Source organism: Bidens hawaiensis, unplaced genomic scaffold (assembly GCF_021521415.1).
Source record: "Bidens hawaiensis isolate Kalapana, Puna unplaced genomic scaffold, B.hawaiensis_p1.1 tig00025994_1, whole genome shotgun sequence".
Lineage (NCBI taxonomy): Eukaryota > Viridiplantae > Streptophyta > Magnoliopsida > Asterales > Asteraceae > Bidens > Bidens hawaiensis.
This window is the reverse complement of record NW_027494179.1, coordinates 272,694-291,018: the sequence shown is the minus strand read 5'-3', so window position 1 is coordinate 291,018 and position 18,325 is coordinate 272,694. Positions and strand designations below refer to the sequence as shown.

Genomic DNA, 18,325 nt, shown 5'->3' with positions numbered 1-18,325 from the left:
TCTACTTGTAGAATATAAGGATAGCCATTAACCAGATGACTGAAAGTGACCGGGGCGGGTTATGATGTGTTTTTAATTCTTTCGCTAAAAATTAATCGTTCATACTTAGTTAGAAGGACACATACTCGTATGTGGTCGGTCCAGCTGATCCATTGGATCTTCAGGATAGCCGTTTACCTGAAGACTTCGACTTGATCGGAGCGATAGAAGTTAAAAATTTTGGTGGGAGATGAAATTATTTTTCAAGTCTACTACTTCGAAGAAGTTCCTTTACTACGTTTAACAGAAAATTGATCCAACCTTGGAAAGTGATAGATATACTGATTCTGTGTGCTTAACTAGTGAAGTTATTAGGCCTAAAAGACTTTAGAACAGTCATTGTATGTCATGGTAGCTTTTTATGGTGCGTAAAAGTAGAAGTGATACTAACTAAATCTCCTCGATTTTACGTGGAAACTCCTTAAGAGTTGTGCATGTTTCCATATATATCTTTCCGAATGATAGATTACCCAGTCATACACGAGCCCGTGAGTGTTCTGATTCTCGTGAAGATAGCGTGTCAAGAAACTGCAGTGATCCAGATTCGGGACTTGCAGTTGATTACTACTCTGAATCTGTGTAAATATTTATTAAAAAAAAATAAAAAAAAATAATTATTTGTTATTGAGACATTCTAGAGCTTATAATGTTAATACTTCTCAATCAAGATGCAAGAAAGAGAATGGGAAGAAGACTCTACAGATCGACGTGTACTTACTATTTAATCAGACACTACGGGTCGAGGTTAACTCGGGGTGACTTGGGGAAAGCCAAATACGCTTTGAGAATAGATAGGAGGCATCACAATCTCTGATGTGTTGCGCATTTAAATTTTGAGCTTAATTGAACCTAACCCGTATCACAGAAGCGATGAAAACCATTTTAAGTTATTTACCTGCTTACAACCTGTTTCTTTATGTCATAATACAGCTGAACATGGATCTATGTGACAGTCACTTAATTAGTATGATTCCTGTTCGGATCTTTTCTAAAACATGTTGGTCCCCGACTAGACTAAAATTTGATCCCGTGTACTTTATTTTTAAAATTTATTCTACTTATGTAGTTGTATGATTTTATACCTGGTTACTTGGTTCTTGATCGGATCAGTTAACTCTTTAAAGGAAGTTTTAAAAGTTAATGGCATAATGTTCAATTTATAAGGGTCTGTTTGGTAAAGTTTCATATTGAGCGAAGTTGAGGAAAGAGGCGAAGTTGTTTAAACAGGCGAAGTTATGGGACAGGCGAAGTTAACCCTAACTTCGCCTGTATAACCTTGACCCTATATAAAGAAATTTTTGGGGTAATGATGTGGTGGTTGTGGATGCTGAGGAGGTGTTAGATGATGTTATAGGTGATGAGGATGAGTTACCGTTGGAGGAGATAGAGAAGATAGGGGCTGAGATCGTGATTGATAGTGAAGTCGAAGAGGGAGAGATTGTGGAGGAGAATGTTGAGCATGAAATTCCAGCAGTTGAAAAGTCAGATTTGGGTCAAGATACGGGATGTGATGAGACAGAATGGGAGGAGCAGCCAAGATGGAAAGAAGGCTACGCTCAGTGGTTCGTAAAGACTAAGAAACCGGCGGTCCCTACTATGTTCAAGAAAAGTTACAACATCAGGGGTTATGCTGAATCGAAAAAGGGGATTATATGCTGGTTATATAATGAGGAGTTGAGGCTTTTTATGATTAAACGATATGATGGGGTTCAGTATTTCAAGAGGTTGTTGAGATAGTTGAATACGTTGCCTGAATGTGAAGTGAAGGACTTAGCCAGGTTGGGGTTGATAAACAGGAGTGATGATAACATGGCTAGGATCATTGGGAAGATAGTCTGGAAGGAAAGCATAAAGGAGAAAAAGTTCGAGCTGTTGAAACCACAGAAAGGAAAGCTCGTTGAAGACAAAGACAGAGGAATGAGAGCAGATGGCAAGCCTTGGATGATAATGAAGTATAAGCCGATCCGGTGTCAAAAAGAAGTGCCGATGAAACAAATGCCCAAGGATGTTCTCAAAGATCTGAAGTGGTGGTACGTTGATTGTGAAACAGCTGAGGCAGTAATGGAGGATGAAGATGAACAAGAGCTGATAAGAGTATATGATCCTATGCATTTAGTGAACTTGTCTCAAGCTGATCTGCAGGTGCTGAACGAGAAGAAAATATTTTATATTCCTGCTTGGAAAGAAGAAGCGAAGAAATATCAAAGAGTTGTTTCGGTTTGTGTACGAGAAGGCGTTCATGCTTGAAGATGAAAGATACAAGATTGTTGAAGATTACAAGACACGTGCTTGAAGATAGAGATATGAAGCTACTGCCAAGGAGGAGTCTGTTGGTACATGATGTCAGTAGTTCAGTGTCTAGTGTCTGTAATCGAGTTAGTTGGATTTGTATTTTGTTTTAAGCGAAGTTAGCTCACAAGTTCGCTGATATAGGCGAACTTGTGAACCAAGCGAAGTTAGTGACAACTTCGCCTAAACATGTTAGGCGAAGTTGTCGTGCTTTATAAGTGTTTAGGTTACGGCTTAGAATAGAACAGATAGAATCGAGAGTTTACGAGTTTTAGAGTTTGTGTAATCGGTGATCAGAGAATCACGTGTTTCCAGTTGCAATACAACGTGTCTTTGTTTATTGTAACGTGTGTTTGATCGTGTTAACGTGTATCGTCTTCTACGCTCGTATCGTCTTACGTAGGGATTCCGCACCTAAGTAGAACGAGATATTCCGTGTAGATCCGGCTGGGAACCTACAATTAATATCGATTCGAGTGGAGAATGATCACAGTGGAATAGAGGGACGGTTGGTGGTTATGGTCGAAACAACCAAATATTCATAATTCTAGAAAATAATTTAGAGAAGCAAACATTTGACTCATCTTCTTCTGCTTAATTGGATCAGTAATAGATCTAGTTAATCTAATTATTTTGAGAAAATTAGTTGAATTAATGTTGGCTTGTTAACATAATAAACAAACAAGATCACCTAATTAATTTCAAAATGTTGCAAAAGATCATCATCATAATCACAAATTCATCATCATCAATAGATATAAATTATCGATTCAATTAACGTAATAAGTAATCAATTAAGTTGTTATGAAATTGATGAATCATAAAACGCATTAATCAATCAAGCTAGATGTATAAATTGATCAATCATATAACGTAGTAATCTATCAAGCTCTATAAACCGATGAATCAATTAACGTACATAGTAATCATCAATGAAATGACCAGAATAAGAAATCAGATAGGTACTGATCTGTAACATAGTAAGTAAGTAATGAAGTAGCTGCTTGTTACTTATTATATTGATGGTAACTAAAGAAAGTAAGTAAGTACGAACGAAGGTAAAATAAGTATCAGCATTTCAAATCAAAGCATCCAGATCCAGAGATCATTCACATTCCCGCCAGCTTAGCATCAACATTAGCAGTTGTGCCAGAGGAGCTTCAGCAACCGTCAGAGCTTCAACAGCAATCGCCGGAGCTTCAGCAGCAACCGCCAGAGTAGCAACTGCAAACACCGGAGCCAAGGGAGAAATAGTTTAAATATTACAATTTTAGATATCGTTAATTTTAGTGTATAGTAACCATATAACCGTTTATAATATGTATAAAACTAATGTTGTATTCTTTGTTTACGGTTATGGTGGAACTGGTAAAACCTTTTTTTGTGGAAGACACTTTCTGCTTCAATAAGATCCAAGGGAGAAATAGTTTTGAATGCTGCTTCAAGCGGCATTGCATCTTTATTATTGTCGGGAGGAAGAACAACACATTCAAGGTTTGGAATTTCTATAAATCTTACTGAGGTTTCATCTTGTGGCATTAAAAAACACTGATGCTGCTGTTTATTAAAGAAAAAAAAGTTATTTATATGGGACGAGGCACCTATGACTCATAAACATGCGTTTGAAGCTTTGGATAGAACCTTGAGATACATGTTGGGTCAAAATGGTAACATGATTTGTGAAAGGCCATTTGGTGGAAAAGTTATCGTTTTTTGTGGTGTTTTTAGACAAACTCCTCCTATTGTTCAAGGTGGCACGAGGCAAGACATTGTTAATGCATCTTTGTATTCATCCTATCTTTGGGGTATTTACAAACTACTTAAACTAACAAAAAAAAACATGAGGTTAACTGTTGGAAGTGAAAAATCTAATATACAAGAAACAAATTTCGCTAATTGGCTTTTGGATCTAGGAAAGGGAAAACTTGGTGGTCAAAATGATGGTGACGCGACTTTTGATATTCCTGACGATCTTCTTATTAAAGATACAAGTGATCCTATTTCGCAATTAATTAACTTTGTGTATCCTTGTATCCTCAGAGACTATGAAAATCCAGATTTATTTAGTGAATGAGCCTTACTCACCAACAAATGAGTTCGTTGAGAAAGATAACGATCGTTTGTTGTCCATGTTTCGAGGATAAGAGAAATAATACCTTTGCTATGATAGTATAAGTCAAGATGAAAATGTTCGTGACATGCTTCAAGAAAATATGTACTCTCCTGATGTTTTTGTGAGAACCGAGCCCCGGTGCGGAAGCGTGAATATAGTCGTTACTATACGGTGTGGAGCTCGGGTCTAGGGTTAGGATCGAATCTCACTCGTATTCACTCTTGAATGATGTTTGGACGGATGAGGTGTATTGGGAGAGAGCCTGATTTGATTAACAATCAACAATAAAGTAGGATGAACAATTGTAATCAAAACACAAAAGATAGAAATGGTAGTATGATAATATTAGCCGAATGATTCTCATTAAGATGAAACACTCATACATACAATCGATTAAGAAATATCAGTCGCCACCAAGAGAGCTCATCCTGGAGGCGGAGACTCTCTCAAAGGGATAAAACCCTAAATCTCACACATACATAATACAGTCACTCATACTAGACAAATGAATAAAAACATCTATTTATACTAGTCTAGCATGACTTGGTCTTCAAGCCATCCACCCTTGGTTGAGACCAAATAATATATTTTTCACCCACATATAAATTCGATGTGTCGGTCTAAAACATAAGTCCCAAAAATCTCCCCCTTAGACCGATGCCATCGAATTTCTTCCATGATCACCTCATAGCTCGTTGTCTTTCGTTGAAGTTATCCCCCTCACGTTAAGCTTCTCTCATTGTTCATTTTGAATTATCACTCTTATACCACTTTTGGATATAGTTGTATGAGCATATGAACGAGGCTTTGAACTAATGATCAACTTCAAGTAACAAGGTTATCACAAAAAGAAATAAACTCAATGTGATCATCAAATAATCTTCAATTCTTAACTTGAGTCTTTTACTTGATTTGAAGCTAACCATTTGCAATGAAATTCAAAGATTTTTACTCCCCCAATTTCGTTGCAATTGTCTTTAATGAATGTGTCTTCAAATCAAGTGTGGGTGAAACAATCTTGACCATCCTTATCAAGATTGTAAAAATCTGAAAATAAACATATTCATATGTTGGTTGACACTAAAAGTGATTAAATCCTTAAGCTTGGTCAACACTTGTTCTTGTAAAGCTTTTGATGAAGTCGTGAAATTTGATGAGGTTTGAATTCCATAAGCTTGTTGATGATTGTAGAAAAATTACCAAAATACCCCTGGTATATATCTTCCGTAGAGAACTGCTTGGTCAAACGGTCAACGGCACCAAAAATCTCAAAAGTTTCTTCAAAACCTTGAAATGTTTCTCAAACTCTATTTCCTAGCCCACAGTGTGCTTGGGAGCACATTCCTAGCACAAAGTGTACCTGGGAGCACTTTCCGAGCACAAAGTGTACCCGGAAGCAATTTCCTAGCACAAAGTGTACTTGGAAAGCAAAACACTTGTGATTTTTCATTTTTCACCGAGCACAGAGTGTGCTCGGGAGCAAAAGTGTGCTCGGAAGTCTTCACTAGTACAGAGTGTGCTCGGGAATACTTGTGATTTTTCATTTTCTTCACTTAGCACCAAGCATGCTCGGGAGCAAAAGTGTGCTCGGGAGCAAGGGTGTGCTCGACACAAACTTGAGTTTTCTATTCACAAGCATAATTGTTCAATGACAAAACAAAGTATACTCGAAAAAGACTCTGCTCGAATAAATGACAAAGTGTGTTCGAGACTTAAAGAAGATAGTTTTCTTGAGAAGACAAAGGATATGCTCTGGGTTTCACAAAGTGTGCTCGAATTTGATGTGCTCGATATAAGATGTGCTCGAAATAAATTGTGCTTGAGCCAAACAAAGATGTGCTTGGGCAAAACACCTCCTGTTCTCGAAGCAACATTTAGTCATTTTCCATACTCGAGTTCAGTCTTATATGATCATAGTATGCTCCAGACACCAAAACTTCATTTCTACATAATCAGTTACTGATTTGCCCGTGCAGAACCTGCTTGAATATTCACTTTGCATCTGCTGCAACAAACAATGATGAAATTGCCTTTAGTACATGTTCATTCTTGACTTGTACATTCTCCTTATCAGTTTGTACCATCGGCAATGTTTTTCAACACACATCTACTGTTTGTGCAGCACGAGCACACAAAACCCTAATTCTGCAGATCCAGAAACAAGTTTCGTAATCTGAAATAAATCATTGTAGCACCATCCAAGTCATCTAGAAATCAAAGAAACCTATCTTCATAACATAATCAACCTTTTCAGATCTGGAAATCATCAAATGAACAGTGTTGCCCCAAAACGAGCCAAATAACACGGTTACATCATATCTGGACCGTTCTGACCAAATAAACATGAAATTGATGTTGGATCTCCAAACGAGTCATCAACCCAAACATCAATCCATCGTTTAACGTCCAAAAATCATCAAATAATTTCAAACCCCCAAAAATAATTTCAACGAACTTCATCGTTTAACGTCCATGGTGGATTCAAGAGCGAAATGAATCAGTTCAGCAGTTAGTCTGAACGATTCGGTAACCCCGCTCTGATACCAATTGTGAGAACCGAGCCCCAGTGCGGAAGCTTGAATATAGTCGTTACTATACGGTGTGGAGCTCGGGTCTAGGGTTAAGATCGAACCTCACTCGTATTCACTCTTGAATGATGTTTGGACGGATGAGGTGTATTGGGAGAGAGCTTGATTTGATTAACAATCAACAATAAAGTAGGATGAACAATTGTAATCAAAACATAAAAGATAGAAATGGTAGTATGATAATATTAGCCGAATGATTCTCATTAAGATGAAGCACTCATACATACATTCATACATACAATCGATTAAGAAATATTAGCCTCCACCAGGAGAGCTCATCTTGGAGGCGGAGACTCTCTCAAAGGGATAAAACCCTAAATCTCACACATACACAATACAGTCACTCATACTAGACAAATGAATAAAAACATCTATTTATACTAGTCTAGCATGACTTGGTATTCAAGCCATCCACCCTTGGTTGAGACCAAATAATATATTTTTCACCCACATATAAATTCGATGCGTCGGTCTAAAACATAAGTCCCAACAGTTTTAAATGGATTAAAAATTTCTGGAATGTCAAATCACAAGTTAGTACTAAAAGTTGGAGTACCGATCATGCTACTTAGAAATGTTTACCAAAAAAATTGTCTATGTAATGGAACAATACTATAGGTAAAAAGACTTATAATCGTGTTATTGAAGTTGTCATATCTGGAACCAATATTGGTGACCACACTTATATTTCAAGAACAAATCTTATACCAGCAGATAAAAAATTTCCGTTCAAATTTCAAAGGAGACAGTTTTCGGTTGTTGTTTTGTTTTGCAATGACAATCAATAAAAGCCAAAGCCAATCGCTTTCTAGGGTTGGTTTATTTCTTAGACAACCAATTTTCTCCCATGGCCAGTTATATGTTGCGCTGTCTAGAGTTAAAACAAGAGGACTCAAAGTACTCATTTTTTATGAAGATGGTCAAGTTTAAAAAAAGACTACGAACGTTGTATATAAAGAGATTTTTAGAGAGTTTTGTCATGGAATTCTATCTGTCTTCATTGTAATTTATTAGATGTTTTAAGTGCATCTTTAAATTCATTGACTATTTTATAATATAATTTATCCAACCCGTGTATCACACGGGTACCTAACCTAGTTATTATATATATTAAATTGGGGATTTCTTCTCCCTCACATGTATACTATTCAATTTACTATTTCTTTTTTTTGTTTTGTTTTTTTATAACTTTAAAAAAATAAGTATATTTAATAAACCTTAAATGTTGGCAAGTGTCGGATTTACATGTCTTATTTGTCGGTAAAAAAAATTTAAACTTTGCTTTTATACTTTTATGGTTGGTCTTTAAAATGACTGAAACTTTTTTTAAAATTTAAAGTTATCCAATATCAAATGTTTTTATATTCGTGGTTCGACGTTTGGTACCACGCCTTTAAAATTTGATTTTTTGGCTTACTAATTCATGCTTACCAATCTGTGTTGGTACTGCTGATACTAACCGAATTTGCATCGATTCCCAACTGTAACGTGCCGGGATTTTTTTTCCATATATGATAGTTTGTTGTATTTTGGCATTGACAAGTTTATTCTTTTGTTTACTTTCGATGTCGTAACCCGATACATGTTAATTTCACATCAACTCACAACACTTTTGTTGTTTAACATTTTACGTATGTTTTTTTGTTCGGTTTAGTGATCTCGTCGCAAAGAGCGGGGTCCTAAATCCTAGTTATATAAATAAATAAAAGTTAAATTTGATAGCAAGGAAACAAGAAACCATGTCCGAAAACGGTTAAAGTGAAGCATCTTTTAAACAAGTTGGTACGAACGTTGCAGGTTGAGCGACAAGGACAACACCACCCAAAATTCCCCAAAACGAAAGGAGACATAACGTTACAGTTGATATTAATAATTGATAATTAAGTAAATGTATGTTAAATTTGATAGCAAGGAAACAAGAACCCATGTCCAGAAACGGTTAAAGTGAAGCATCTTTTGAACAAGATGGTATGAAAGTTGCAGGTTGAACGACAAGGATAACACCACTCAAAATCCCAGATTTTTCGCCGACGACCCCACAACCTTCTTCTACCCGATTCATTTTTAAATGAGGTTTTTTTCATACATTATTTAACACTTCAACAAAAGCCTTTCTAGTATAAAATAATTAAGAAGTTTGGCAACGCAATCACGTGATCGGTCGCCAAACTTCTTATTTGATTTTTAATTGTCACATTTTCAAACTCGTGTCGGTTCGCTAACGGAAAATACGAGGTTTTTTATCGTTGATACCGTCAAATGATTTTGGTCAAATTCGTATTCGCGCGCGGTCGCAACCCAATGTTTTTTTACCCCGTGAGTTATTTTTAGTCCATCGATTCTGGATGAATCCGCATCAAGTTAAAGCCACAACGCGCCTATATTTTTTGTTTTTGCCATGGTCTTTTTTATGTAAATATGTTAATTTGTTGTATTTTGAGTATGCACGAATTAACTTATTTCGGAGTCGTAACCTGATACCAACCAAACCCGTGTCAGTGGTGAACCCGTGTCGGTTCACCACCACAGCACATGGTTTTCTATGTACGATTTAGTCTCGACAACATCAATTCCGACTGAATTCGCGTAATTAGTTCACAATCGCAATGCGTGGGGTTTTTTATAACTTTTTTTATCCCTCGATTCCATAAGTAACGAATTTGTATCAGTTAGCAGCTGCAACACACGTTTTTTATTTTGTTCACATTTAAAAAAAAATTTTAAATATGTTCAATTGTTGTATATTTAAGAGTGGACGAATTTATGGTTTGCTTTATTTTGTGGGTCGTAACCAGATACCAATCGAAGTGTCATCGGTTCGTAACTGCAACGCGTGTTTTGTTATGTTAATTTGTTATGTTTTTGCGTTAATAAAGGTTGTTTTTTTTTTGGGGGGGGGGGGGTATTTACTGGTTTTGTAACATGGCACCGATCAAATTCACCTTGACTCGTACACTCGCTGCACGATTTGATAAGCTGTACGAGTACGACTGTCAATAACATTAACCCGACACGTTCCTAGTTGATAACTAAGTTGACGCCTTGGATCATGGTTAGATATGTATACTTGTAGGGTCTTGGGTTCTAACCTTGCACCCACCTATTTTATACATGCAAACTCTGTATATCAAAATAAAAAAGAAAAAACATGCTACATCATAAAAAATAAACAGTTAATGATTTGTTAGATTGGAATTGTTATTATTAACATAACAGAAAGTTGAGATTGTCACTAGTATAATTGTTAGTAGGGATTAAGACAGGTAAAGGTTAATATTAAAATTATAAAATTCAATTTATCTCAACAAGTATTGCACATAAAACATAGACCCGAAATGGAGACATGTTACACTTTTCATATAAATAACACTTACTGAAAGTAATTACTTTTAAGAATCCATTTCGTAATCTTGAATAGCATGAAGGACAAAAGTTATGTACTCTAAAGATAATTTTTGATATATGAAGGACACAAGTTATGTTACTCTAAAGATAATTTTAATTTTAAAAATATAGCTAGGCAGTCATGATAATCACATGATATAGGGTTTGGTATATAGGATGATATTCATGATAATCACAAAAATTATATGTATGTTGTGTTTGGCATATAGGGTAGGCAGTAACAACTTAAAGTAAAGGACTCAAGACACAAGGGTCAAGTTATTATATAAAGAGTAATAAAAATGAGAAGTGTGAAAAGATATAAATAATTGATATGTGTCAAATGGGGACCAAAAGAAAAAGGGTATAGAAGTAATTGTACATTTTATCTCTCCACATGCAAGGCACATGTTAGTACCCAATCATTTTAGAACGTCTATAACTTTCTCGTATGATATTTTTTTTAAAAAATATTCATCATGATAACAAGCGTTTTTTTTGTCTTTAATATGAGTATGATTTTTGTTATATAAAATTTAAAAACAAAAATTCGCCATTGTTTTTTTCGCACACCATTGTGTATTTTCGCTTATCATGGTGTCTTTTCGCACACCATTGTGTCTTTTCGCTTATCATTGTGTCTTTTTTCGTCATTGTGTCTTTACGCACACCATTGTGTCTTTTCGCTTATCATTGTGTCTTTTTTCGTCATTGTGTCTTTACGCACACCATTGTGTCTTTTCGCTTATCATTATGTCTTTTTTCGTCATTGTGTTTTACGTCATTGTGTCTTTCAACTCATCATTATGTTTTTTTTAAATACTAATAACACCGTTGTGTAATAATAATACGTAAAAATAATAATAAAATAACAACAAATTATCTAATATATAAAATACAATGATTAGTACATGTTACACAATAACTTGAAACGTAAAACACAATGGTGAATACGTAACACAATGACCTAAAACGTAAGACACAATGGTGAATACGTATAACACAATGACCTAAAACGTAAGACACAATGGTGAATATATATAACACAATGACTTGAAACGTAAAACACAATGGAAACAACATATTACACAATGACTTGAACGTAATATAAAATGAACGCAATACTATTTTTCTCAAATTAAATGAATTTGTTATATGTCAATCCGAATAAAAGAAAATGAACGTATTACACAATGACTAAAAGTTAATGACGAACAAAACGACACAATGACGTAATCTTTGTTTTAATTTTTGTCTTTAATATGAGTACCAATTGAAAAATATAATGATCAAAATCTATAATATAATTCATATGAAAACTCAACTAAAAGACACAATGAACAACAAAAAAACACAACTAAAAACTCATTAATTTTTTTTTATTTTTATATAACAATACGATACTCATATTAAAGATAAAAAAACGCTTATTATTATGGTGAATTTTTTAAAAAAAATGTCGTTTGAAAAATTTATTGGCATTTTAAAATGATGGAGGAATTGACATGTGTCTTGCATGTGGAGAGAGAAAGTCAGCAACGGTGGGTTCATGCATTTTCCATCAATTTTTATTTATTAAATTAATCTCATACATTCAAATCTAAGATCAATGGACTGGATTTCTTCTCATCATTCTTATTTTTGTTAACCTTTGCATTTTAACTTTACCCCAAAAGACAAATATATTTATACAATTCTCAGAAGCATCTATTTTGATTATTTTTGAATATGAAAGATATTTTTTTCCATTACTTTTTGTAGATAAAAGATAAATGGAGTTTCCATGTCTTTGTTTGTTGTTTTTTTTTTTTGTATTTGGTTTATGGGATAGATGTTTTCATTTTAATTTTCTCATATATATATAGGGGAGGGATATTTTGAGAACCTTGATAAGTTGTAAGAATTTTAAGAACTCAATTTTGGACCACACATTTAATTAAATTGTATAAAGTATGTGGCTGAGATTAAATATGATTAAAAAATGAATCAGAAGAGAGAATAAAGATATTTGATGATTACACAAGTTTAAATGTTAGTTACACATGTGTAAAAAGTTGATTCGGTGTGTAAAAATACTGTAATTTTTTGTACATTACTTACACTTACGTATTACACATGTGTAAAAAAAATTTAAAATAAAAATTTGTTGCGTTGAGTTCTGTCGAGTTCTTAAAACTCAAAGCGGTTCTCAAAAGAAATTAATCCTACATATATATATATACATATATATATATATAAGAAAAGTGAATATGATGTTGTTAAGCGCATAACCTTACACGTGAAACCATCAAAACTACGTAGTTTTGATGAAAAGTTTCTAAAAGTACCGATTTTATTCCTTTATTGATTCTCTTTCTTCTTCCTTGCATTTAGTAAATTTAGAGAAAACCCCCAACTCATAATTTATCATTATAGATGAAAGCATAAGATGAAGACGACTAATATATACTCAGGTCGTCCTATTAAAATGTCACTGTTAAAAAAACACAAAGGTAAAGGTAGATTAAATGATTAATTTTTTTGCTTAACAAATGACAATAATACCCATGTAAAGTACGAATCATGAGTTATCTCTAAATTTACTAAATTCAAGGAAGAAGAAAGAGATTCACAAAAGGAAAAAAAACGGTATTTTTAGAAACTTTTTATTAAAACCACGTTGTTTTGATGGTTTCGCATGTAAGGTAGGTGTTTAAAAACCCCATATTCAATTTTCCCATATATGTTTCAGTTTATTGACCAGTAACCTTTCATCTATTGTAAATAAAATTTGCATTGATGAATTAAAAAATATATTTGTTTTAGCAATATTAATATGTATGGGTTGGTTTGAGTAGGTTTTCAGCTCAAACCATACCAAACCAAAACCAGAAAGTAGGTTTATTAAGTTTTGAAATGGTCGGGTATTTGTTTCTTAAGTTTGGTTTTTCTTTCGGATTTGGATTTGAAAATTTTGGGCACCTTTTTATCCAAATGAATTTAGATATAATTTTAGTTTTTAGCTAATATTTAAATGATTAATACACATATGAGCTATAATACTTGACCTGCTCTACCTGTTAAACTCTCATAAATTACTTAGTATTCAAAAGTAATAATGGGAGCTATAATACTTGACATGCTCTACCTGTTAAACTCTCATAAATTACTTAGTATTCAAAAGTAATAATGAAAATCTATACACTTAGTTGACCAAACCATCGATTTTCGTTTGTATTTTGGTCATGTCGTTTTCATTTATGTTTTTTTTATGAAGACACTACTGCTTTATTTATATTATGATACATTGTAAATTCAGTTTTAGAGCTGTACATAGTAATTTTACGAATATACATTTAACTTTAAAGTTTGACGTGACCTCAATCTTGCTATATTTTGTTATACATTTGCGAGTCTTTCAGGTTGCCCATGGTTTTAAGTGCGGAATCAACTACCAAGCACCATCAATGGTCCTCTATGGTGATCTTGTAGTTTACATGATTAGTAACAATATCGCCGTTAGCGAGGTTTTCAATTGGATTGACCACAAGTTCAACATAATGTTTGCAAGACGAGCATTCACACATTGGTATGTTGGTGAGAGAATGGAATGTGAGTTTTCAGAAATAGGAGCGATATATACCCACATATATTTATTTTGAAAACTACATATTTACAAATAAAATGAGTTTGGTAACATATATAATAACACTAGGATATAGCCCGTGTAATACACGGAAAGTAAAAAATAAAAATGCAAAAAAGAAAATTTAATTTAATCTCTACTTCATTTAATACAACATTTTAAGTTATATTTGTAACTTTGTTAGCAATTAAATAAATTAAATAGGTAGATTATAATTAAATAATGTATAAATTATAATTTTGGAAATTGTTGAGGTGGAATTATACGTGGATAGTTTAGTTAAATGTCATGTGAAAACTATGTTTTACTTTAATATAGTAGTTAGATTAGATTATAATATTTGAAAGAAAAAAAAAACAAACAAACATACCCATGTTGCAATTTCTATTGAGTATTCTCAATCCATTCTCTATCTTCATCTCTATATATTAAAAACACTATTCTTTTCTTTTGTATTTTCAATTATTTTTTGTTTACTTTTATTGTTGTCTTTTCTCTCTCATTCCCTCACAATCACTTTCAAAAATCATTAAGTAATTATAGAGGAGAATAGTGTGTTTCTCCAATTTTAACCATGAATAGTAACATTTTTTCTTTTCTACTCTTACAATCACTTTTAATTTGAAGAATGGATTGAGAATACTCTAACACAGTATTATTGTATGGTCAAAACATACCAACATATATAGTGTTCGATTAAAACATCCATACCAAGAAAAAAAAACAAAATGCACCACAAAAAAGAACAAAAAAGCTAAACCAAAATCCATGCTAAACCCGTTTTTGTCAAACAATAGTTCATTCACGAGATCCAAACCGAAACAACATCGTAAAACTTAACGATTTGCCTTAGCAACTCTCTCAATCTCGTCTTTCTTCTTTATTGCATAGCTACAACAGAACACATACAACCATTTGATATTAGATATTCGAAAACAGCTTCACAAAACATCACTGTTACAAATCAAAAACAATTATTTTTCATAACAAAAATATTGATAACTCAACTCGAGTTTGTTTTATCTTTACAAACTCTTGTAATGTTGATTGTTTTTGAAATATGCATTAATGTTCTTGATAAGTAGATTAGGTATTTTGAGTTTAGTTTTGATGTAATTGGCATTGATAATTAGCTAGATCTATATAGTTTGTTAAATTATGAATTTGTTCAAATTTTATAATCACACTTTCATTTCTCATAATTCTAAGAGATTTCATGCTCTTGACACCGAACCAAACATTTGTGGAAGTATTCTTAGGTTCCCTTGAAGGTTCCGCAGTCCATAAACACTCGCGAGGCATCGGTATGATCTCTATCTTATCTTACTCATCATACACACTTTAAATTAAAACTTAGAATACCACAAACATGAACACTTATTGATTTTATATTAAAAGCAGAAAGTAAAACCCTTTAAAATAAGTAAGACGATGTGGGGAAACTAACAACGGGCATCCAAAGTGTCTGTCTGTTATAATCATAAGGTACACATAATGCACGTTTATATGGACCCATGAACGATGAGAATAATATTAAAACAGCATATGTTATTAGGATGTTATTTGGCTAAGGGCCTGAGGGTTAGGTTAGGTTGTAGATAGTCTAAACGTTTAAAACCGCAACTTATACGTTGACCGTAAAATTAAACGAGTTACGATATTAATTATGAACTAGACTTATATTATTGTATTATAAAGACATTATTTACCCGTGCATATCAGTTCTCTTTTCTAAGTTGATTGGTGGAGAATGGTTTGAAAGTTCGTTTCTAGATGGATGTTTGGCTAGATGAATTAAGTTCCGTTAACAAATATATTTCCTAATCCTTTTGCTTTGGAGAAGGATATATAAGGGTTGTTTGGTGGTGGATCGATGCGTAAAAAAGAGATGATGTAATAATGCTAAACTGGAATTGGCAGCCAATGTATGGAACAGAAGTTATGAGGTTGTTGGAGAAATCGTATAGTTTTAGATTCAAAGGTGGCAGTGACAATTGTTAGAAATCAGGGCCAACCGCCAAGAACACGACATAAAATTTGATCTCAACCAAGATTGGCTCTTTCTCTGCTTTACTATAATTCTTAACACTTTTACGGTGACCCCTAACCCATCTATTATACTAAAACTAGTTTTTTGCCCGGCGCAACGTGCCGGGGTAGGTCGATAAAACCAGAATTGGTGGTAAAAGTTAAGTGTTGTCGGTGTCAAACGTTGAATCGGTACGTCGACGCGAATTTGGTTGATTTCGGTTACGTGCGTTATAAAACAAAAAAATTATAAAAATTAAGATGGACCAATGGGGTGGTGTCGGTCGGTTAAACTCGATTGCTAGTAAAACCGAGCATTATTGAGTTCCGGCGTTGAGGAAGTGAGTCTACGCAAATTCTGTCGGTTTCCGTCACGTTCGTGAGAATACTATATTAAAAAAATATCGGCATCCATTCGGTTTTTGTTAAGACATCGGAACAAAAACAAAATGCGGCAAATCTATGTGATTTCGGCCGATTTCGATTACATGAAACAGTGCGGAAACTAAAAAAAAAACTCGGTAAAACCCGGTCGTTGGTAATACCCGAACGTTGTCGGCTCCAGACATTGCAATGAGCCATTCCATTACCCCGTGGCGGACATACATACATACATACATACATACATACATACAAGTAGGGATGAGCACGGTACCGAGATTATACCGGTACCGAAGGTAAAAAATCGGGAAATACCGGTGCCGTGTCGTACCGTACCGGTACTGGTACCGTACCGATCCTGAAACTTAAAACTTTGGTACCGATTCGGTACCGATACCAATCGGTACCGGTACTGATTTTGCTCATCCCTACATACAAAGGGTAGCCTCCGCTAAGGCTCAACTTTTTACCGGTAGAGTGAAAAAAAATTGGCCGATTTTTGTGTTTCGTTACCGCTGAAAACAAATAACGCTACCGCTAAGATTTTAATCTCAACCGATCTATGTTTTAAACCCAATCAAAAGTCAAAGAGCCCAAACAAAAAAACCCATTAACCCAACCCAACCAAACCAACTTTCACCACTTCACCTATCCATTTACAATAATAATAATAATAATAATAATAATAATACAATAGCAGGCAGCAGCGCAGTATTATAAGACAAACCGGATTTGACAAGATGTTGGCAAAAGTTACATCTTTTTTGTGAAAAACAAGATTAAGATGTTAGATATGAAGGAAAGTTATGGTAATCAAATAAACCGGAAGTATGTCATTACTAATCGACATCATTTTGAGTTTAAAGTTTTTAACATGGTCTTGGATATGCAAATTCAAGAACTTGGAAATAGATTTAGTGAGGTCTCAACTATTTTGTTAGAAAATATGTCGGGTTTAAATCCTTGTGATTCATTTTCCAAGTTTGACATATCTAAGATAGTGGCTTTTTCAGAGATGTATCCGAATGATTTTACTAACGAAGAAAGAGGGTGTATTCCGGGTGATCTTACGACCTTTTATTACACTTTAAAGGAAAATGCGAAATTTGGAAAACTAAGTGGAATGAGTGATCTTGCTCGTGTAATGGTGGAAACCAGAAAACACACAACTTTTCCTTTGACTTATCGAATATTGAAACTAACATTGGTTTTACTGGTTGCAATTGCAACCGTTGAAAGATGTTTCTCTAAAATGAAGCTTATCAAGACGGATTTGCGCAATCGAATGGGTAATGAGTATTTGAACAATGCTTTATTTTGTACGGTCGAAAGAGAAATGCTTGATAAATTAAATGAAGAAGATGTAATGGCTCGGTTTCAAGCTATCAAAACCCGAAGAGGAGATATTTATAGCCCAACCTAGATCCGCCACTGTTGGTTCGTTAACCCGGTTAGTTTAAATTTATTTGTTGTTGTGTTGTTTATATTTGTTTCGTTAACATTGCATTAAATACGAGAAAAAAAAAATGTGAGCGCTACGACTCAGTTTCGAGTCTAGATCTGCCACTGCCATTACCTCGTCCTTCTATTCCCTCACTCATTTCATTCCATCGTCCAATCCATTACACCATACCCAACTAACCCGTGGTGCTTACCACTAAAAAAATGAAAGAAATATTGTTTTTCATTTAGATAATAGCCTTATATTATAAGTCAAAATGTGTTATGGAGCTCTCATAATTACCTAATTATATATACATGGATAAATATAAGCGGCCACTGGTCGGTGCCCCAAAGTTACTTTTTTAATTTTTGTATTAGTTTTCTTAATGGTTTTAGTTAAATCATTATGAAATCTTACCATATATGATTGTCTGT

General features: G+C 34.0%; 1 protein-coding gene across 1 annotated transcript; it reads left to right on the top strand.

Moving 5' to 3' along the window:
* The first annotated feature begins 3,931 nt into the window (after positions 1 to 3,931).
* LOC143572708 (uncharacterized) lies at positions 3,932 to 4,402 on the top strand. The gene has a single exon (XM_077057785.1). It carries the CDS (start codon positions 3,932 to 3,934, stop codon positions 4,400 to 4,402), a length of 471 nt encoding a protein of 156 aa, XP_076913900.1.
* Positions 4,403 to 18,325: the final 13,923 nt, after the last annotated feature.